Below are 24,851 nucleotides of genomic sequence, written 5' to 3' on the forward strand. Positions count from 1 at the left end.
TTATCCTCTGCGTGATACTCATTTTCATTTCTTCAGAGACTGTTGTATTCATGCCTCATAGGCATATTATAATACTGGTATAATATTGGTGTTAAGAAGATGTGCCTTCATTTTTGCGGGAAGTTTTTAGTCTTTAAAGGAATTTTGCAATTTCTTGAGGCAATCCAATGTCTTCTTCCTACTTTTTAATTCTGGACCCAATTCATTGTTCATTTAATCTGTCTTAGATATACATAATGAGGACAAGCCTTATATGTGTCTCCAGTTTTATGTCATAATCTGGGCTTTGGACATTCTTCAACTCTTTTCTTTTTCTTGTTAATGGTCAGGCCAAACTCTTTTCAATGGTTACGCATTTCTTCCAGGACATTCTTTACTTTTTTTTTTTTTGTCTTAATGTGACAAGCACAGCATCTTCAACAAACAAGTGTACATAGTGAGCCTCAGCCTCCTTAGTAAGTGCCTCTTCACCTTGGACTCTGTGCTGGATCCTCCTAACACAATAAAGATCATCTTTGGCAAGTGTATTTCTTCCTGTATTCTTCCTTTGATGTTTATAATTTATGAACATGGTATTAGCTTTTGTTTTTGTTTTGCTCTTCTGTGGATTCTCATGGTTTATTTTGTTTTTTGCTTCTAAAAATTCTTGGGTTATTTTTCTATGTGATTTTTCTAGAGCACAGTATTTAGTATTTCCTTTTTATGATTTTTTTCCCTCAAAGACCTATGGCTCCTATCTCTTTTCATGTTATTTTCAAGCTTAGCATTCTTGCTTTATAGAGCTGTCACATGATTTTCTGAATCTTAATCTTTTCTAAATCTTTCAGTAATTTGTGCCAATAATTTTCCTTCTGTCTATGCGTTTTTTTCTCTCATTCTGTCTTTTAGAGAATCAAAGGTTATGAAGATTGCTTTTGTCTTTTGTTCTAAGTTCTCTAGTCTTTACTTAGATTTGTTGAACTCATCCTTGAAGTCTCTAATTTCTATTCTTATTTCTTAGATCTTTTCAGTAAGTTCTTTTTTTTTAACCAAAACATTTTTATTCATTTTGAACTTGAATACAAAAAGACCAAAAAAAGAGAGAGAGAACATTTCCATGTATACAGCACAACATAAAGAGAGAGTTCATTATAAAACCATGAATTTCCATTTCTCACTGTTTACTTTTTTTTTTAAAAAAATACTATGTAATAAATTCTATACATCATTCTCAAAGCTACTCTGGTTTTCTGCGCTTCCTTCTAAGCATCTTTTGTTTTCTTCCTCATCCCCACATTGTCCTAGAGAAGACTGTCATTAGAAATATGTATATGTAGGTGTGTATGTAAAACCATACCTACTTCTGTTTATCAGTTCTTTCTCTGAATGTGGATAACATCTTCCTTTATAGGTCCTTTGTAGTTGATTTGAGTGTTCATAATACTCAAAATGACTTAGTCATTAAAGTTGTTCTTAACAATATTGCTGTTACCGTGTTCAGTGTTCTCTTGGTTCTGCTCGATTTACTCTTCATTATTTCATGCAAGTCTTTCCATGTTTTTCTAAAATCAAACAGCTCACCATTTCTTATAGCATAGTAGTATTCCATCACAATCATATGCCCCATCTTGTTCAGAAGAGCATCCCCTCAGTTTCCAGTTCTTTGCCACTACAAAGAGAGATACTATAAATATTTTGGAAAATATAAGTTCTTTTCCTTTTTCCCTAATCACCTTGGGAAATAGACCTAATAGTGATATTGCTGGGTCAAAAGATATACACAGTTTTATTACTCTGGGCATAATTTCAAATTGCTTTCCAAAATGGTTGGATCACTTCACAGTTCCACCACCAGTGAATTAGTGTCCCAATTTTTCCACATCCCCTCCAACATTTGTCACTTTTCCCTTCTGTCATTTTAGCCAATCTGATAAGTGTAAGATGATATCTCAAAGTTGTTTTAATTTGCATTTATCTTCTTAATAGTGGTTTAGAGCATTTTTCATGTGACTGTACGTAGCTTTGATTTCTTCATTAAAAAACTGCCTGTTCATATGCCTTGACCATTTATCAATTGGGGAATGACTCATATTCTTATAAATTTGACAAAGTTCTTTATATATTTGAGATATGAGACCTCTATCAGAGAAATTGTTTATAAGATTTTTCTCCCAATTTTATTTTCCTTCTTATCTTAGCTCTTTGGTTTTATTTGTACAAAATCTTTTTAATGTACTGTAATTGAAATTATCCATTTTACACCTCACAGTGCTCTCTATCTCTTGTTTATTCATAAATTATTTTCCTTTCCATAAAACTGAAAAGTAATATGTTCCATGGTCTTCTATTTTTTTTATGTTTTCTCCCTTTACATCTAGGTCATGTCTCCGTTTTGACCGTATTTTGATAAATGCTGTAAGATACTGGTTCATGTCCAGTTTCTGCCAGACTGCTTCCCAGCTTTCCCAACAATTTTTACCAAATAATGAATTCTTATCCCCAACACTTAAATCTTTACATTTGTCAAACACAAGGTTCCTGTAATCATTTGCTACTGTGTATTATATGTCTACTCTGTTCCACTGATTTACTTTTCTATTTCTTATCCAGTACCAGATAGTTTTGATAATCACTGCTATATAGTATAGTTTAAGATTTGCTATTGCTGAAGAACCAAAATATTTTTAATGATGCTCCATTGTTGTTTCAGGGGAACTTGGAGAATTTATTATGATACCTTCACTTTCCTCAGGGAGTTGTTTTTGACTCATTCTCTTTTGTCACAAAAATGTCACTGTCTATTGGGGTGGCTCTTTTCTCTGAATATTTGTTCATTAAACAACTGCATTAAAACAGTGATCTTTTATTTGGTTTTGTCAGTCACTCTGTTTATTGTTTTTTATGTCCTTTTTGAAAAACATGCTTAACCCCAATCCTGCCCCTTCAGAATGCCTGGTGCTTGGTTTTCTTCTTCCAGCCTTTGCTCCCTCATATCTTTTCTCTCTGATCACCAGGATTGGATAAAGGCCTTTTCCCTCAAACTGTAAGACTGAACAATAGGGACAATGATGTAGGGAGATTCGTAGGGATCATGATGATTGAGCTATTTCTTCACCTTTACCTCTTTTGGATTTCACTGTCCTGATTCCTTCAGATTCTAAACTGATACCAGTCTTGGGGGAGGGGACTACTTCAGGGATATGGTGTGGGGGGTTTGTCAGAGAATACTTTGTTTGGTGTCTCACTCCTTATGCTGGCTTCCTGTTTCATCCTGTGTTTTAGTAAGGGCGTACGTAGGCAGGCGGTGCCCTGGATTGGAGTAATTCCAAAGTTTGGAGAAGTGATCAGTCTGTCCTGCCCCTTCATCAACAGTGTATGACAAATGCTCTCTAAATAAAAAGCTATTTATCATATGCATTACCCCTGAGCCACTAATAGGTAAAGGCATAACTCAGTATGTCTCATGTATATTCCAGTGCAATTTATCGAAAGATATGAATTATTTTTTTTGACATTCCAGTTTGTTTGTACAAGCTTAAGGTCCTTCCTAGTCCTTTGAGTTTTAAAACATAGAGGCCAAAACTGAACAGTGCTGAATATAGTCAAATTACTTCTATATTCTTGCCAGAATTTTTTTAATTTTTCTTATTTCTGTGGTATTTCATAACATTTATAACTTACTTTTCTGCTTGTGGGTCCACAGTGACTCCACAATTTTATTTTCTGCTTTAACCATGCCTATCTAGTCATTTCTCATTTTATGATTTGATATTGTTGAACTTCATTCTGTTTTTGATTGACCAGTACCCCATTTTTTTTACATTCATTTGGAATTACTTTTCCCAAAAAAATGTTCCAAAATATTCTGTAATTTGAATTTTTTAATGCAGTGTTAATCCTGTTTGAGAGAAATTAAAATGGAAGACAAACTATTAATACATAAATTTTAGAATTTTAGCTTGATTTTCTAGTCTGTTCCCTTGCTTATATATGTAGCAGATGGCTAATGTTTGCTGTGGTGGTGTTCTTAGTTACTTGTTTGAGAGGAGCTTCTATCTGCATGTTTATCTTGCTAGTTGTAGCAGAAACCTTGACTACTGTCGAATGAGAGTATGTGCAAATATGATTAGAAATAATCATAAGATGCTCCTTTTTCTGTAAGACTAAAGGTTACATACAATATTTCATGCATATAGTGCCCTCACCAGACTAATGAAACAAAACTAAATGACTCATAGTCATTAGAATTATGTTAATTGTTTAAGGGTGGATGTCTTTGTCAGGATTTTTAGAGTTGTTAATGCCAGAAAGCTTCAGATATGTTGATGTTAAAGACTGCAGAAATAACCCTCTGTTATTTTATTCTATTAAATAAGTTTAACAGAGAAATATTAACACCTCTATTGGAAACAAGCAGAAGTATAAAAGCACATCTCTGGAGCAAGAACTGGTGCTTTTTGGGAGAAAGCAGGGTGACTAGAAAGAAGACCTGTGATTTCATTGGTCTAGGAAATTCCTGGTGAGGAAACTCTTTGATACTGATACTGATGTGTACATTATAATTTGTTAGAAAGAATCAACTTTATCTTGGCTATAATTTAAATATCACTTTTCCCCTGAACATTTTCTTGTTTTATTAATAATCTTCTGACCAAATTGATCAAGATTATAGGATCATAGGTTTAAAGCCACGGCACATCATCTAAATCCACCCTCCCCCTTTTATTTTATAGATTAATACAAACATTTATTAGGCAACTTTTGTGTCTAAGACATTGCTGAAATGGTTTGTCTTTTTTTTTCTCCTGCTGACTGGGATTGCTTTCCTTCAGTTACATTCATGAAATATAATTTACTAATTTCTATTCAATAAAGCTATCATAAGATATTAGACTTGGAAGGGATATGAAAGATCACATAATTCACTCCCTCCTTTTTATAGATGAGGAAACTGATGTCCATATAGGGTTAACTCGGGATTAGATTTCCTATGATGGAGGGGACTTTACAGGCCATCGGGTCCCACTCTGTTATTTTAACGATGAGTAAATTGAGGACTAAAAAGATTAAGTGATGTGCTCAGGATCATACATATAGTAACTGAGACATGAAATTTGAACTCAGCCCCTCTGACTTGAAATCCAAGGTTCTTTTCATTGTACCACAGCTAATTCATTTTGTGATTTGGTTGTTGGAGGACTGGAATCTGTATCTTCAAATTCCAAGTACAGAGAATGTTCCACAGAACTACACTGCCATATTGCTTTGAATAAAAATAATCATTGATTTTTAGTTACGGTAAAAAGCAATTATTTAGATAAACGATTTGGAAAAATAAAATTCTTTTTAACATATTATACAACACCAAGTCTTCAATAAATCAATTAAAAAGTGTTTTTTAAGCACCTACTGTATGACAGGCATTGTGCTGAGCACTGGAGATAAAGGTACAAAGATGAGATAATCTCTGTGTTCAAAAGAGCTTATGTTCTTGGGGAAAGGGGCTTAAACAATTTTTAAAGATAAATATTGGATATAGACAAAATAAAAACATAGCATTGGGGGTTCCTCTTGAAGGAGGTGGCACTTGAGCTGATCCCCAAAGGGAAATGGGAGTTCTGAGAGATTAAATAGCATGGATTGACGACAAACATCCCATTTACGTTCTTAGCCTTTTTCCGCCCATTTGGCAGTCTAATGAAGCTTCTGGTCCATTTTCCAGAATAATTGTTTTAATTAAAATATATAAAAGAAAATGCATAAAACTACAAAGGAAGTTAATTATATTGAAAGGCACTAATTAAAATATTAAAAACAAAACAAAAAAGTTCATAGACACCAGGTTAAGAATCCCTGGGAAAGCTATGTCATTATTTTATGACTAAGTACTGTGGATAAATTTAAACTTGAGGACAATTTCATTGCCTTTTTAGAGAAAAACTAACTTCTGCTGCTTAGTAGATGTTGCTCTTATTACACCAGGTTAACACTAATCTCTTAACTGTCAAATAACCTCTGTCTTTTCTTAATTCTCATCCTTCTTGACCCCATTGCCGCTGCTTTCAGTACTCTCTGCCCTTTTTCTTGTATACTTCCTGTCAGTTGACTTCTATGACATTGCTTTTAGAAAAAATCAGTGGTATGATATGCATAACTGCACCTTCTCAGTCTCTTTTGCTTGTTTATCATCTCTCTTCCATTTCCTGGGGCAGCTAGGTGGCATAATGGATATAGTGCCAGGCCTGGAGTCAGAAAGGCCTGAGTTCAAATCAAGTCTCAAACATTTACTAGCTGTGTGACCCTGGGCAAGTCACTTAACCCTGTTGGCCTTAGTTTCCTCATCTATAAAATGAGCTGGAGAAGGAAATGGCAAACCATTCCAGCATTTTTGCCAAGAAACCCCAAAAGTGGTCTTGAAGAGTTGTACACAGTTAAAAGACTGAACAACAACAGTCCACTTCCTGAGTATGAGTATCCCTCAGGGTTCTGTCTTAGACTCTTTCTCTTAGTGATCATAGCAGTTCCTATTCATTCAGTGATTTTCTCTACGGAGATGACTATGGATTTTACCTTTCTATGCAGCACTAATTGGCACTGCTATGCTTTGTATCTCCATGTCCCCTTGGCATCTCAATTTCAACCTGCCCAAAATTGAACTGAACATCTTTGCCCTTAACTTTCTTCCTCCACATTTCCCTTTTTCTACTGGGCATATTCCCATGTTCCCACTTACTCAGGTTCTTAATTCTAGATTTATCTCTGATTCTTTTTTGTCTCCTACCGCCCATATCTGATCAGTTACCAGATCTGGTTGTTTTTCACTCTGCATGTCTTGGTATTTGTCTTTTCTCCACTCATATATTGATGACATTCTTCCAATAAGCAACTTGAGGGAAGTAACTTTATTTGTTGTCTTTGTATTCCCATTACCTAGCACAGTGCCTTTCATACAGTAGGTGAATAATAAATGTTGAGGTAAATTGAATAAGGAGGCACTAAATGTTTTTATACAAAATAAGAGAGAATGACTTTAGTACTACAAATAGGGCATTTGCCCTTCACCTCGCTGGACTCTCCTTCATCACCTTTCCTGATCGCCCCCTCCACTTTCTAGTACCCCTCAATTATTTTGCATAGCTTGCATATGTGTTTCTTTTATATGATTCCACCCACCCACCCTGCTCCCCCAATTTTGGTTCCTTAAATGCAAAAACTATTGTTGTCTGTGTATCCTCAGCACCCAGCAGAGTGCCAGGCACATAGCAGGCACTTAAATAATATTATGGATTGATTAACTCTAGGTCTGCTTTGTTAAAGAAGGAGGGGGGAGAGAGAGAGAGCGAGAGAGAGAGAGAGAGAGAGAGAGAGAGAGAAAGAGAGAGAGAGAGAGAGAGAACATACATATATCTAAATGCTTCAGTTACATATACATTCATCTATCAGTTGGAGTGGAGAAAAGAATAGACAAGTAAGATATAGTGATTGTTTCTACAGTCTGCATAGCTGGTTCTTTTGTGTATTGTAAATGGAGTGGTGCCAAGTTTAAGTGGTATTGTAATATTATAGAATACTTGTGTGTGTGTCAGGAAGTTCATCTTGGGAGAGAGAAATGGAAACTATTTTTTTTATGTTTGGAAGTATACATTACTAACTTCCTCCTAGATATAAAGGACATTACTGAGAGGAGTAATTCCTTTCATATCTAACAGCCATACATTTCATTCCCTTAATTCTTTTGGACTGTCTATAGACTGTACATACAATTCTTTTGGATTGAAATTTTGTGTTAGTAATGCCTCAAATACACAGATTTTATTTACTTTTGAGGTTTTGTTTGAAATTACCTTTAAATTCCAGTTCCATGTTTTTGATTAGACTGGTTCAGAAACAAGTTTTCTGACTACACAGAGGAAAAGCCAGCTCCTCCTAGTGAAACTTTTCATAAAGGCTTATGTGGGCGAAATAAAGTAGTTGATTTTGGAGGAAGAAAATATGATTAGCATATATTTTGTCTTAACCACTTCACTCAGATAAGGAAAAGAAAATTTGTGTAATTCAGAAACATTTTCTGCAAGAACCAAAAATACATATGTAAATAAATAACAGTTTTAAGTCCAACCTTTCAGCCATTTAAGAATGATCACTATAAAGATTTTAGAGGAGTACAGAGGTGCTTTCAAACTGACAGGTAGTTAAATATGTAGTAGGTTGCTTTTGTACATTGTACATTCCTTCTAGGCTTTAAATAAATTTTAGCCTTTTACTAAAGGGACTGTTGGCATTTGTTTGTCTTATATGTGAGTAAAATTGATTTTAAGGTAAGTATTTAGCTCTTCCTATTTTTAGTCTTACATAATCAGTGTGTTTTGTTGTATTTTGTCCATAAATCTGCACTTGGTACTTTATTCTATGATCTGGGGTGGCATGGGGGGCATGCTTGAATGACTTTATACCAAAAGGGTATACCGAAAAGTTCCCTTTGCAAGGTTACTACTTCAAATGGATGAGTGAGCCATATTTGGTATGTCTAGGCTCAATTCTTGTGTTGTCTGACTGGGAGATGTCAGAGACAAAAGGAGAGCAAACTTCAAATACAGTGTAACTGGCAGGCTTCCAAATATGATTTACACTGGTATTTAAGGGAGATTGTAGTCTGCAGTTAATCTCTATTGTTAAATGGTGATAGTCTTTAGCCAGCCTTAAAAGTTAATACCTATGATGAGTTCATTTAATGTTTCTAAAATTCTATGTCTCCTTTTCAGTGGTTTGCCCTATGACATTTATTGTAATTATCCTTTGCCCATTATCTCATTGACCTTAGGAGTTGGATGAATGGAAAGGGCACTGGACTTTTGTTTGACTCCTTCTTCTTATACCTGTTAGCCACAGAAGACCCTAGACAAATTATTTTACCTTTTAGATTGTAATAAATGCTTCAAAACATGAATTCAAAAAATGCTTGAGTCTTTAGTTACTACTTTAGTTTTCAATGCCACAGCCATTGTGTTATGTAGTGTTGCAGGATACAATAAGATACAGCCCAGGTTAATAGGATCGTAGAGTTAGAGCTGGAAGGCACTTTAGAGGTCCTCAGGTCTAATCCCTTCATTTTACAGATGAGGAAATTGAAGCCTAGAAAGGTTAAGTGACTTACCCAGGGTCTTAAAGCTGGAAGGTATCTTAGGTAAGATTCAAATTCAAGTCTTCCTAACTTAAGGTTCAGTGCTCTATCCACTGCCTCTTATTGCTTCTTCTTTTTTTTTTTGTGAGGCAATCGGGGTTAAGTGACTTGCCCAAGGTCACATAGCTAGTACGTGTCAAGTGTTTGGTCTGAGGCCAGATTTGAACTCAGGTCCTCCTGACTTCAGGGCCGGTGCTCTATCCACTGTGCCACCTAGCTGCCCCGTCTTATTGCTTCTTAATAATGTAGATAAGACATATGCAAATATGGGAGTGAGAATTCACACTACCACAGTTAAACCCAGAAAGTCCAGACTTCTTGATTAAATCAGTTAATCAAAGTTGGAAAGGTATTCACTTAAGTCAACTTGCATTTATTAAGCAAACAACAAGCGTTTATTAATTATCTACTACATGCCTGGCACTGTGCTAAATGTTGGGAATATATAGGGAAAAGAAGGTCCCTGCTCTGTAGGAGCTCACAATCTAATAGGGAAGACAGCATGCAAACAATTATGTATGAAGGAGCTATACACAGGACAAAGAGGAAGTAGTCAAGAGAGGGAAGGTGCTAAAATTAAGAGGGTTTGGGAAAGGCTTCCTGTAGAAGGTGAGATTTTAGCTGGAAAGCCAGCAGACAGAGATGAGGAAGAACGTTCCAGACATGGGAGAAAGCCAGGGAAAATTCCTGAAGTCAGGAGATATGAAGTGTTTTGTTCTAGGAATATCAAAGAGGTCGGTGTCACTGGACCCAAGAATACTATGGGGGAGGAAATGAGGTTAAGATGTAAGAAGACTTGGGGGGAGGAGGCCGGGGGGGGGGGGAGGTTATAAAGGACTTTGAACGCCAAACAGAGGTGTTTATATTTGATCCTAGAGGTAATAGGGAAACCACTGACCATTTATTGAGTAGAAAAATAATATAGTCAGATCTGCACTTTATATTATGATTAAGTAGAGGCATGTAAAAATTAATAACCATAAAAATAGAACATTTATGGGTGATGTAAGATTAAATATATGACAATCTTAGTGTATAACTGAGGTGGAGTAGAGGTAATTGATGATGGGAACAGAGTAGATTTAGAAACCTGGCAATTGGAGTATTTGAGGCAATATAACTATATATGTTGAAGTTCCCTATTATGAAGACAGGATTTGGGGTAGAAAAGACAACAGCCAGGCAATACAGTCATTGAAGAAGGTGAGAGAGTGACCTGGATAAATACATCTGTGAATCAGCTTTATAAAGATGTTAATTCAATCCATGGGAACCAATGAGATCACCAAGTAAAAGACAGAGGGCCCAGGACAGAGCCTGGAAGGACACCCACTGCTAGTAATCATATATCACTATTGATGATAGTGATACCCCAATTGATAGAGACTTACTGTGTTTTACTTTTACATACATACATATACATGTGTATATGTAAATTTATATATATATATAAAATATTACTACTATTTTATTTAACATGTGGGACCTCCCCTCCCCCCCACCATCTCTGTCCCCATCTCCATCATTGAGCTCGTTGGGGTCTGACTTCCAGGTTATGCTTTGTTGTGAGAAAGTTTAAAAAATTCTCAAAGTTTAGTGACTTTTCTTGCATATTGCATGATCTCTTTCAAAAATGTTTAGAACAGTTCACTATACCATGAATAATGTATTTTTCTGTTCTAGTTTTCCCACAACCTTGCTGATATCGATTGTTCATTTTATGATCACGTTTGCCAATTTAGTGGGTATGAATTAAAACCTCAGAGTTATTTTAATGTACATTTGTGATATTAGTGATCAGGACTTTTTTCATTTTGCTGGTGATTTATGTTTCTTCTGAACGCTATTCATATTCTTTGAACCTGTATCTATTAGGGAATGGCATTTAGTCTTTATATATTTGTAGAAATCAATAAATATGTTGAATATAAGATTTTTAGTGATATGTAATGCAAAATTTTTCCCATTGAACAGTTTCTCTTATTATCCTAGCTACATTGATTTTGTTTGGGCAAAAGCTTTTTAATTTGATGTAATTGAAATTGTCCATTTTTAATTTTTTATGGTCACCTTTTTTTCCCTTGCTTGGTTAATAAATCTCACTCAGATATAGATTTGTGAAGTGCTGTCTTCAGTTCTCTAAGTTTTTTATGGTGTGACCTTTCATATTTATGTCTTTTTTCAATTTGGACCTTATTTGTTATAATGTCTGCCCAGCTTTTTTATAATATCTGTTCCAAATGTCTGTTCAGTTTTCCTAGCAATTTTTGTCAAATAGTCTTTTAACAAGTAGTTTGCAATCTTGAGTTTATCAAACATTGGACAAGTAACATCTGTGTTTTCATCGTTCTACTTTTCTATTTTTAAGCAATTCCCTAAATCGTTTTTAATCCTATTTTTATTTTTTGTTTTTTACATCATCTTCATTTAAAAAATCTATTTCACCTCCCCTATCCAGCAAGCTATCCTTTGTAACAAAGAATAATAAAGAGAAAAACAGTTTAGCAAAACAATTTAATACCAAGTATGATGGTGTATGTGATATTTCATATCTATAGTCAGTCCCCACCTCTTTCGACAAGAAAGGGAAAAGATTTTTCACTCCAATTCGAGACTTAGCTTCATCAGTTTAATTTAAAGAATATTCAGTTTCTTTTCTTTCCATTTTCTTTGTTTTGTCCATTTATATTGTTATAGGGAGAACTGTTTTCTTGGTTCTGACTCTGTATCTGTTCTGCTTATTTCATATCTCTGTCAAGGACTTGGGTGAGGATTTCCTGTTCCGCAAGAAGTGTTTAGAAAACTGGAATGCAGTATGGCAGAAATTAGGTTTAGATAAACATCTTACACCATATTCCATGCTTTAGTTCTAAATGGATATGTCACCAAAAAATAATAAATAATATTTTTTAAAACTACAGAACAGAAAGAAATATCTTTCATAACCATGTCTAGGGGGGAAAGTCCTAAGTAAATAGGGATGGAGGTAATCATAGAAGATAAAATAGATAATTTGTTGTTGTTTACTCATTTTTCAGTTGTTTTGAACTCTTTGTGACTCTTTTGGGGTTTTTCTTGGCCGACATACTGGAGTGGTTTGTCATTACCTTCACCAGTTCATTTTACAGATGAGGAAACTGACGCAAAGAGGGCTAAATGACTTGCCCACGGTCACATAGCTAGTAAGTGTCGGAAGCCAGATTTGAATTCAGGAAGAAGCTTCTTCTTGACGCCAGACCTGTCACTCTATCCACTGCACCACCTAGTTGCCCCCAAAATAGACAATTATGTTTACATAAAATTCAAAAACTTTTGCACAAGAAACATCAGGGAAGGTTTTTAGATGGAAAACTTGTGAGGGGAAAATGTAATAATTTTTTTCTGATAAATATCTGCTAAATACATATAGGAAACTGGTGCAAAGATATAAACATATAAGCTATTCCCTAATAGACAAGTTGTCAAAAGTTATGAATAGGCACTTTTAAAATGAATCAGTTTATGCAGTCATTAACTAATGCATAATGACTTAGTCAGGCTAGTCAGCTAGTGATTACTTTGTGCTAGGCTCTGTGATAAGCACTGGCTAGCCATGTGAAGAATACTCAAATTACTGATAATAAGGGGAAAATGCAGATTCAAAGTCTCAGAGGCTTAACCACTACCCATGAGATTACCAGAGATGACAGAAGTTGAAAATAGCAGTTGTTGGAGGGTCTATGGGAAGAAATGCAACACGAATACACTTCTGATGGAGCTATGAATTAATCCAGTCTGTTTGAAAAATAATTTGGAAGTATTCCCAAAAAGTTACTAAATTGTGCATATTCTTTGGTTCTGTGATACCACTACTAGGTATTTACCTATCAAAGAAATCAAAGAAGAGAGAAGCATACCTCAAAAGTCACTAAATTGTGCATATTCAGTTTCTTCAACTGTAAAATGGGCATAGTAATAGCATTTGCCTCCCAAATTGTTGTATCAAATGGGATAATCTTTGTAAGATGCTTAGCACAATGCCTGGTACATAGCAGGTGCTATATGAAAATTAGCTGCTATTGTTGTTTTTGTTATACCTTTTGACTCAGTGATAGCTAGTATTAGGCCTGTACCATGTGAAGCAAAGGGATCCATGAAAATATTTAAGTAGCATTTTTTTTTTGGTAGCAAAAAATTGAAAACAAAGTAAGGGCATGTTATTTGTGAAATGCCTAGACAAAGTATGGTATGTGATTGTAATGGAATATTGTACTCTTAAGAAACGATGAATATTAAGAATTCAGAAAAACTTAGGAAGACATATATGTGTGAAATGAGTAGTGAGAAGTGAGAAGTATGTGTAGTGAAATGGGTAGAACCAAGAGAACAACTTACTCATTGGCCAGTAGGTATTTCCCTAAGGACATTTGAACATTTGCATCAAAATTATAATCAAACAATTTTGGATTTGCCACAGCATTTGTTCAGAGATAAGACGGGGTCACGCACAAAAAAAAATTGCACAAGATGATGTTAATTATTACCATTTCAGTAGTATTGACTTCTCTTATACATTATTTGACATTTCTTTTAAAAGACAGGCTGAAGCAAACTAAATTATTATAGCTAGAAAGCACTTCTCTGTGACATAGCCAGAGTGTGAAAAAGCAAGTAGAATAGTTATACTATTATGCCTGTTTGCATTTACTTATTTAAAACATGACTTCCATTTCAAGTTGAGTACATAGCTTTTCACCAAAGCTATGTAGAAAACTTTTGAAATCCCATTTTAAAAGTTTAGTTATCTTCTTTTTTAGGGAGGGGAGAGGAAGGTAAGCTAAGATTGGACTAATTCTTGACAAAATCTTATTTATTTTTCTTGTCCTTTTTCTTATTTTGATTTGAGAGTAGGCAGTAAGATATTGAGAGAGAGAAACCAGAATGGTTAAAGGAAATAGTGATTTTATCTTGAAGAAGAGAAGAATTTGGGAGGGATGTGATAGGTGGCTTCCAGTATTAGAAAGGCTGCTATGTGGAAGAAGCATTCAGTTTGTTATGCTTGATCCTGGAGGGCAGAAGCAGTTGGTAGAATTTCAAGAGAAGCTGATATAGGCTTGATGTAGGTAAACATTTTCTAATAATTAGATCTATACAAAAGTGGAATAGGAGATAATGGGTTACTAATTAATGGAAGTCTTCACATGAAGTCTAGGTAGTATAGAAGAGCTTGGATTAGATGGTCTAAACCAGAGCTTCTTAAACTTTTAACACTCACCACCCCTTCAGCACTTCTGTGAGCTTCTTTGGATTAAAAGCTATTTTGTACTATGCCTAGATTTTGCAGTACAGTTAACTTCAGTTATTTAAGAAAACCCTTTGGTAGAAATTTTCACATCCATTACTGAGGTACTTACTTTACCTTTTTTTTTTCCCCCATTCTGGGCACTCTAATTGTCAGCAAGTAATCTGTATAATTATTGCTTTGGGGTTAACACCTTACTGCCAACCTTTCTCCTGTTGCAGAGATAGTTAAGAGAAGGCTAGTCCTAGCAGCTATATGACTCAGTGGATAGAGCACTGGGTCTAGAGTCAGGAAAACCTGAGTTTAAATCTGGCCTCAGATACTTACTAGCAGTGTGACCCTGAGCAAGTCACTTAACCTCACTTTGCCTTATCCATTGGAGAAGAAAATGGCAAAACAGTCCTGTATCTTTGCCAAGAAAGCTACGTGGACAGTATTAACATGCTGTGGTACATGGGGTCACAAAGAGTGGGACATGACTAAACAATAATAGTTTTAGTTAAGAAATACATTCTATTTCTAGACTCACATGGTTTCAGGGAATATTAGGGAGTTAGAGCAAACTGAGAAGGACTGTTTAGGAGTCTTCTTCGTAGCTATTTGTTACTTTGTTTGAAATGAATAAACAGAAATGTTAGCCATGTCTCTATGCTTTTTTACTGACTACCCTCCATACTTGGAACACACTCTTTTTGCCTCACACAGTCCCTCTTTTGCTTTAAGATGTAGCTGAAGTACTATTTAAAAAAATTTGCAGCAAAGGTATTTACTCAAATAGCATAATAGGATCAGTAGTTAGAAATCATAACATCAGGCACATACTTCACCATAAATACAGCTGGAGTCCAAAATGGGGTATTAGTAATTCAGGTATACTAGTGGTGAGGCACACATTTAGGGGGCATACGTGGCTTAATACAACTATCAATTCCAGAACTTCAGGATCTCATATGTCTCTTTTCTATTCAGAGGGTCCTCACACAGTTCACCATGAGCAGCTCTGCAGTTTAGCTGAACTGAGCCTTCTCAGTACCTGATATCTCCACTGGATTTACTCCTGGAGTGCAGTGTTTTAGCTGGATGGGCCAGTCTGCCCAACAATCTCAGATAAAAGACGATGCCATTATTTTGCTGAAAGTGAAGAGGAATTAAGAAACCTCTTGATGAGAATAAAGAGGAGAGGGTAAAATATGACTTGAAGCTTAACAAAAAAAGACAAACAACCTAAGATCTTGGCAACTGGTCCCATCACTTCCTAGCAAATAGAGGGAGAAGAAATGGAAGCAGTGACAGATTTTATATTCTTGGGCTCAAAGATCACTGCAGTTGGTGACTACAGCCATGAAATTAAAAGATGCTTGTTCCTTGGAAGGCAAGCTATGGCTAATCTGGACAGCATACTAAAAAGCAGAGACATCACTTTGCTGACCAAAGGTCTGTATAGTCAAAGTAGTGGTTTTTCTAGTAGTAATGTATGGGCTGTGAGAGTTGGACTATAAGGAAGGCTGAGTGCCACAGAATCAATGCTTTTGCATTGTGGTGCTAGAGAAAACTTTTAGATAACAAGGAGATCAAATCAGTCAATACTTAAAGAAGTTAATTCGGTCTATTCACTGGAGGGTCAAATACTGAAGCTGAAGCTAAAATACTTTGGCCACATAATGAGAAGATGGGACTCATTGGAAAAGGCCCCATTGTTAGGAAAGGTTGGAGGCAAAAGGAAAAGGGGGTTGGCAGAGGATGAGATGGATAGATAGCGTCATGGAAGCAATGAACATGAGCTTGGACAGACTTTAAGAGATAGTGGAGGATCGAAGGTGTGCTGTGGTCCATGGGATCGTGAAGAGTCAGATATGACTACACAACAACAATCACTACCAGTCTGCCTATCTTATGCATGAAACTTATACTGATCCCCCGCACCCCCGATCCAACATCCTCCCTAACCTTCTACTCCCCTTATCTCCTAAATTCCCTATATTTAACTAGTTTAACTATTTTATGTCTGTATTAATCTTATTTTTATGCTGTGTATATATTTTCATGTATACTTGTCTCCCCCATTAGAATGTACACTTACTATGAGTAGTGATTGTTTCATTCTTTGTATTTGTACCCCGTATTACATAGTAGGTACTGCTTAACTTTGGAAAAGTCATTTAATCTCAGTGGATCTCAGTTTCATCATCCATAAAATGAGAGGGTTGGACTATATCCCTTCCATTCTATGATCTTATACGTGTGATTTTTTGATTTTCAATAATTTCAGAATTACCAAATTTAGAATTAAATTAGAAGCCTTTGCTTCCTTCAGTAAGTACATGTAATTTGTCTGTTTTACCCAAATATATCCCATTCCTATAAATGATTTTAGATTGATATAAAGTATAGTATATATAATTAATGAAGTAGGTAATGTGGTTTTGCATATTAAATGAACCTTTTGTTATATCTGTTATATTGTATTACAGAAAAAAGTGAAATAAGTAATTTCATTATATAATGATTAGTAAAGAAGTGAGGTGTTTTTTTTTTAAGAATGCCCCAAAACTTCCAATAGTAGACATAAAAACTCTAGAAAAAAATTCTTTTTCTTATAGACTATTTTAAGCTTTAATAATGAAAAGGAATAAGGTTATTATTTTAATTTCAAATTTGGACTACTTAAAAGTAAATAGCTTACTGTATTAATTTACATGTTGTCTTGGGGTAGGGGGAAGGGAGTGATGGGGACAAAATTTGTAACTCAAGTGAATGTTGAAAACTGAACTAAAACTAAAAATAAATTTATTATTTAAAAAAAGTAAATAACTCAATCTTTAAAAATGTGTAAAATATTATCAGCTGTGATTTTCACACAGCATAACTATGTGCATATGGTGATACATTATGGTTTATCAGTTCATTGCTCTTATGATTCTACTAGTGATGAAAATTTTGTATGTAAAAAATCAGATCTCTAGTTGGGAAACACATTCTGAAGCAATTTAATCATTATTCTACCACTGATTTTTTTTTTCTTTTTAAGCACAAAAGGTTTAGTATCTTAGCCTCATATAATTTTACCATTAACTGTGCTATAGTGTATGTAGCAGGGAGGTGGAGGAATATTTTTGACAGGTTTCTGTTTTGCAGATTAGGTATTTGCCAACTGTCATCTTTTTCTCTCTTGCACTGTAGGCAGAACAACATGACTATTTGAAGTTCTGCCTTTTCTCCCATTTGAGATGGCTCAGGATACACTAGACCTTCCTTTGAACTTTAAGTTTTGGCTGAATAAGGCTGTTGCGTGGGACCAGGCCACTACTTTGGAATCCCAGCAAGATGTCTGCCTTCACCTGCCTCAATTACAGAAGTTCCTGCAGCAGATTTATGAAACCTTGAAACATATGGTAAGTAACTTACTGGAAGAATGAAATGTTTTGAAGACAGCTTCAGAAACAATCTGCACCCCAGATTTCAGCAAGTCAGAAAGTTAATGGTAGCAAAGAGGCTTGTGGTATTGACCTAATGTATTACTGGATCAGAGAGGCAAATTGGGGAAACAGCCACAGGTAATGCAAACAAGAATGTGTTTCCTGAGTCCCTGATTTATTGGTAAAGAAGTCTTTTTTTTTTTTTCTTGATTGGTTATATTGTCACATGAGACTTCCTGACCAATCAGGTAGGCTTAAAAAAACCCCTCTCTTTAAAGTAAACAAGAATTTGATCCTGGTTGTCAGGTCATAAATTGGATTATTTAAAGGTATTTCCATGTTATATTGTAACTGATCCCTTAAATCTTGAAGAGTTTGCTGACATACAAACTTTACTCTGTACTATAGTAACTTTAAGCTGAAAATCAACATGCTCAGATCACTGAGAAGTATTATAAATATTATAAGTATTTTTACTGGTATATAATTTTTTAATAATTGTTTATAGGTTAGTGCAAATTTTGCATTTTCTGTTTTTTTTTTATATCTTCATGATGATAAAATAAATTTATGTGTTTTTAGAAACCTGTATACAAAGGTATATTTTGCCCAATAATTTAATACATTCTGATTGTTTCATAGCATTTTGGTGTATCAAAGCTGAAACTTGGTTTAAATTGGACCTTCTATTAAATGGCCCCAAAAAGTCTAAGGTCATCTTTGAATGTGAGACAAATGTTAGGAATTTATTGCAGCAGGAAATGATTATTGTTTCAGTTACTTGTATGTTGTCTTAGTTCTGTCCCATTTAAAAATTTCTCCATTTATTATATAACACTATGGGAATGGAAATGGGAAAATAGACCAAGTATAAAACAACCTATGGAATTTACTCTACCTCTTTTGTTGTTTATAAAAAAAACCTTTTTGATTTGAGCCTTCTTTTCCTCTTCTTCTGTACCCTCTCTTTCCCTCCCCATCTCTTCTGCAAGCTTAACATTATGATTATAATGTCATTTGGCGTACAGTGAGCACACGTAGTAGTAGACAGAAATATTTACCTTTATGCCTTGGGTGCTATGAGATCGTTCACAAATTCCAGGTCAGTGGTTTACATTTCAGTTCAAAACTAAGGTATAGGATTATCTAATTATAAATTATCAAATATAATCTCATTGTATGTTACTATTATGAAATCCTTATTTTCAAATCATGTAACTTCTCATAATTTCTAAGAATGAGGAAAATGAAATTAAAATTTTAACATAATTCATCAATTACCTTATGGAAATATGTATCATGGTTTTAGATGACCTATTTAAAGATGACATTAGTTGCCTGAGAGTCTTGCTTTGATTAACTACCCAAAGGACCTCAATTATTTATTATTTTCTACTTTTCCAAAAGAGATAACTAAGGTTTAAAACTCTTGTTGATACCATTTTAGTCTATCTGAGATGTGTCTTTTTATAGACTTGTAATATTCTTTTTACAGGATTTTCCTATGGCTATTCAGAGATTTCCCTTAATTGGTCAGTTGCTGGGAAGGCTTTGCTGGAATCCTTTCGTCATAGGATATGGTAAGACTTTAGAGAATTATCCTTCTGGAACAAATTTTTGATAAATTTATTTCTACCAAATAACAGATTTCCAAATATCATTTTGAATTTTTATATTGTTAATAAAAATTCATTCCATCAGAATTCAGTGAAATTTCCCTTAATAAGCTTCTTCACCTGTCTTCAAAGTGTAAGTTAAAATGTGAATTGCTCACCAGCCCTGGAGTCAGGGAGGACCTGAATTCAAATGCAGCCTCAGACACTTACTAGCTAGCTATGTGACCCTGGGCAACTCACTTAGCCTCTATTGCCTCCAAAATATTTTTTAAAAAATGTGAATTGCTCTGGCAGAAGAAGATCCTTTATTGTTGTTGTTATGTAATTTTTTTGGCATGGGAAAGAAACCTTTTCTTGAGAAAGATAAATCCTATAAGCATTGTTATATCTAATGTTGCAATCAATGTTTTGTGACTGTTATGATCATACAGTTATTTCTTTGTTCTTCTTTCTACCTGTTTAGGATCATATAATCATAGATTTACAGTTGAAAGGGAACTCAGAGGAAACCTAGTCCAAAATCCTCAATTTACAGAGCAGGAAACTGTACCCTAAGAACTGACTTGCAAAGGTCATACCCAGGTTTTCTGAACTCAGTCCATCTACCTGGCCTCATGTTTCATTAAATTATTATGTTTAAATTTTGAAATCCTTACATTTCATAGCCTATAAACATAAGCCTTCTCTTTACCCCCAACCCAATTCTTAAAAGTCTCTTAGGAAGCATTGTTGTATAATAGATAAAGTATTGGAATTACAGATAGGAGGAGGCACATTAAAGTCCTGCCTCAGAAATTTTTTAGATGTGTGACTCTGGGCAAGTCTCTTAATACCTCAGATCCATGGTTTTCTCATTTGTAAAAGGGATATGATAATAGCATCTATCTCACTTCATTTTTGTAAAGATCAAATGAGATTATGCAAATTATCCTGTATGTAACTTGTTTGTGTATGTATGTTTCACATTAGGTTATGAGCTCCTTGAGGGCCGGGACTGTCTTTTGCCTCTTTTTTTGTATCCCCAGTGCTTAGCACAGGGCCTGGCACATAATAGACACTTAATAAATGTCTGATGATTCATATTAAATGCTGTATAAACCATAAAATACTATATGTTGGCTCTATTATTATTATTGGAGCCTCCCAAACACTGAGCTAGCTCTGGCAGTGAGTGTGTCAACCTCATTATCAATGTGTACATCCCTGGAAAGTACACTGCCAAGGTAAGTGAACTTATCCACAGCATTCAAAACTTCTCCATTTGCTGAGACTTTAGATTTTTAGTTTGGGATGTCCAGTAGGCTGTTGGAGATGAGAAACTGGAGGTCAAGAGAGAAATTAGAGATAAGTAGATCTTGAATCATCTGCATAGATATGTTAATCGAATCCATGGGAGCTTATAAGATCACCAAGGCTGCCAGTATAGAGGGAGAAAAGAGGAGGACCTAGGATAGGGCCTTGGGAAAAACCCATAGTAAATGGATGTGACTTGGATGTAGGTCCAGCAAAGGGGCAGTCAGACAGGTAGGAGGAAAGATAGGAGAGAATAGTGTCATGAAAACCAAGAGAGAAGAAAGCATCAAGGAGTAGAGGGTGATCAACACAGCTCTAAGCTTCAGAGAGATCATGGAAGAAAAAGATTGAGAAAAGGCTATTAGATTTGTTGATTAAGAGGTCATTGGTTTCCTATATAGAAAGCAATATCAGTTGGATGATAAAGTCAGATGCCAGACTGCAGAGAGTGAAGAGAGTGAGAGGAAAGAAAATGTAGGCACGGTTACAGAATGCCTTTTCAAGGATTTTAGCCATATAAAGGGGAGAAGAAATATAGGATGATAGCATGTAGGATGGAGGATCAAATGAGGATTTTTTGAGGAGAGAGAAGACATGGGTGTATTTTTAGACAGTAGAGAAGCAGCCATCACACAAGGAGATTGCAGATTAATGAGCAAATAGAGATGATGGAAGGGGTAATCTGCAAAAAATTGATCCCTTATACATGTAGAAGAGTTTGCGTTGACAAGGAGAAGAGCCACTTATTCATATGAGATAAGGGTAAAGAAGACAAGGGAACACATCTGAGTGACATGAGATGAGGAGAGGGGACAAGAGGGAGCTCTCAGCAAGTGGTTTGTTTTTTTTTTCGGTGAAATATGAGATAAGATTCTGAGGTGAGAATTGGGGGAAGGGAAAGAGAAAGGGAAAGAGCAGAAAGCCATGAGAAGCTTGAAGAGGGATTAAAAAAGTTAAGAGAAAGCACTGTGCCAAGTAGGATAGTGAATTGATTTGGGAGGTACAAAAGGATTGTTTTGCCAAATGAGTTCCCACTTGAGATTATGTATAAATTTATAGTAGACCCAGTCAGCACAGTTTCATGATTTTTCTTTGGTTTCAGCAGCACATGTAGATGAGTAAAGGCAGTGGATAGTAGAATTAATCCATAGCTGAGGCTCCACAGGGCAAGATTGGAGCTATGATAAAGGGGGTAAGGAATTCAATAAAACAGGCCACTTTAGACTTCTGGTTCTGAGCTGGTTCTCCAATGGGCCAAGATAGGGAAAGGAGGAGAGTGTTGCTAGTACAGAAGTGATGACTTGGGAATAGAGAGATTGGAGGTCTTGGTGAAAACAAAGAAGAGGATTACAGGTTACCAGGAGAGGTAGAATAGTTTTGATTAGATAAGGGAATTTCAGAGTTCATGAATATAGAAGTAGAACATTTGTTAGTGGTGGCAAAATCAAGGGTATGATCATCTTTGGGTCGTGTTGAGGTTCTGTAGAGGAGAAATGGTAGAAAATGGGTAAGCTGAAGAACTGGGAGCTTAGGGTTTTTGAGGGAATATCAGTATGTATGTTGAAATCTACTAGTTTAAGGGCAGGAGTTGAGGAAGAGAGAAAGACTGTGAGACAATTCCTGAACTTTTTGAGGAAAGGAGTGTACTAGGGATTGATATATAACAACTGCCAGAATTTTGATTGGGTAAACCCATCCACCAATTACATGTTAGTAATGGATTGAATAAACCTCAAAGGAGGAGAGGTTACTAAATGATGATGGTAGAGGGAGAATTAAGTGGCACTGGGGAGCAAGGAATATTCCAATTTCACCATCTTGATCCATGAGTCAGAGAGTGTGAGTGTGAGTGAAAGTACAACCAAAGAAGGAAAGAGTGGCCAGGGAAGTGTTTTCATCAGGAGGGAGTCAGGTCTCATTGAGTTCAACAAGATGAAAGATGTGAAAAAGGAAAAAAATTAAGATATGTATGTATGTATATATGTATGTACATATGTGTATATATACACATGTGTGTATGTATGTGTATATATAATATAAAAGCCAGCACTAGACTCTGAATTCTGAAGACCTGACCTGTGTTCTGACCTTTGTGACAGTCCCTGAATCTCTCTGTGCTTTGATTGGATTATATAGAGTATAAACTTTAGCTTTCTTCATAGCTCCAGATCTGTGATCTCATACCAGATATCATCTGAAGTCTCTTATAGTTCTATATCTATGATCCTATGTTGATCTAAGGCTAATTTCTTCTGGGTGGGTTTTTAGTATTTATTATAATATTCTCTCTCAATGCACGCACACACACACACACACACACACACACACACACACACACAGAGTATTCTAGTATTCCCAGCTATTTTACCCATTTAGGGTGTTCTTTCCAGATAATTTATATTCTCACATTAATGAACCCTGGGTTATTAAGTTTAATTGTTTCTGATTCTTCTTTATCTAGTTAGTCCTTCCCATGGATCTGTTTTTCTACTTTTTAAGCTAATACTAAATAATTTTAATGATTATTGCTTTATAATATTATTTGAGCCTTGAAGTGTTACTCCCTTTCCATTCCTAGATTTTTATTATTTCCCTTGATATCCTTGACCTCTTACTTCTTCTGAATTAATTTTGTTATTCTTTTATCTAACTCTTATGAAGTATTCTCTTGGGTATTTGGGAGTTTAATTAGAATAGAATTAAATTTGTAAATTAATTTTCATAATATCTTAAGTTTTATGATATAAAGTATTCTAAAAGTCTTAGTGCAGTTTTTATGCAAGTAAAGCTTGTTATTGATACAGTCCAGCCATGAGCACTGGACAACCCCTCAATTATTTGTTATTCTTTATTTCCTTAAAAAGTTGTAAAAGTCTGAATCATGCCTTAGTAGATTGACTTCACAAACTTTGTTAATTTTGTAGTTATTTTTTAAAAATTTATTATTTTGTTTTTTCCCAGTTACATGTAAAAACAATTTTAACATTCTTTTTTCAAATTTTGAGCTCCAAATCTCCCTCCTTCTGCCCTCCCTTAATTGAGAAGGCAAGCAATTTGACATGGGTTACGTATGTGTATTCATGCAAAACACATTTCCATCTAAGTCATGCTATGAAAGAAAATACAGACCAAAAATAAAACCTAAGAAAAATAAAGTAAAGAGAAATTATCTTTGATCTACATTCAGACTCCCAGTAGTTCTTTCTCTGGAGATGGACAGCACCTTTCATCATAAGTCCTTCAGAATTGTCTTGAATCATTGTATTGCTGAGAATAGCTAAGTTATTTACAGTAGATCATCATAAAGTATTGCTGTTACTGTATTTAATGTTCTCTTGGTTATGCTCATTTCACTTTGCATCAGTTCATGTAAGTCTTTCCAGGTTTTTCTGAGAGCATCCTGCTTGTCATTTCTTAAAGCACAATAGTATTCTATCACAATCATATACAATAGCTTGTTTAAAACCATTCCCCAATTGATAGACATCCCCTCAATTTCCAATTCTTTGTCAACACTAAAAGACCTACTACAAATATTTTTGTATGTATAGGTCTTTTTCCCTTTTTTATGATCTCTTTGGGATACAGACCTAGTAGTGGTATTACTGACAAAGACTATGCACAGTTTGATTGCTCTTTGGGTATTGTTCCAAATTGTTCTCCAGAAAGGTTGGATCAATTCACAGTTTCACTAACAGTGTCCCAATTTTCCCATCCTCTCCAATATTTGTCATTTTCCTTTTCTGTAATATTAGCCAACTTGATAGGTATGGGATGGTACCTCAGTTGTTTTCATTTGCATTTCTCTAATCAATAGTAATTTAGAGCATTTTTTCGTATGACTATAGATAGCTTTGATTACTTCATCTGAAAACTGCCTATTCATATCTGAGGTCCAAATCTCCCTCTTTCTTCCCTCCCTTAATTGAGAAGGCAAGCAATTTGACATGGGTTATATATGTATATTCATGCAAAACACATTTCCATGTAAGTCATGCTATGAAAGAAAACACAGACCAAAAATAAAACCTAAGAACAATAAATGTACCGGCCGCGCCGACCTTATGCCGGCCGTGCCGTACCCT

General features: G+C 35.2%; 1 protein-coding gene across 1 annotated transcript in view; it reads left to right on the top strand.

Annotated features, from left to right (window-relative positions):
• FANCC (FA complementation group C) overlaps positions 1-24,851 on the top strand; it is a 207,460-nt gene that overhangs the window by 34,982 nt on the left and 147,627 nt on the right. The window contains exons 2-3 of the mRNA XM_027875129.1: positions 17,622-17,833; positions 19,353-19,437. Of these exons, the coding sequence (XP_027730930.1) occupies positions 17,669-17,833; positions 19,353-19,437 (250 nt within the window). The 5' untranslated portion in view covers positions 17,622-17,668. The remainder of the gene's footprint in view (positions 1-17,621; positions 17,834-19,352; positions 19,438-24,851) is intronic.

This window comes from Vombatus ursinus, unplaced genomic scaffold (genome assembly GCF_900497805.2).
Source record: "Vombatus ursinus unplaced genomic scaffold, bare-nosed wombat genome assembly UNPS02014807.1, whole genome shotgun sequence".
In the NCBI taxonomy this organism is placed as follows: domain Eukaryota; kingdom Metazoa; phylum Chordata; class Mammalia; order Diprotodontia; family Vombatidae; genus Vombatus; species Vombatus ursinus.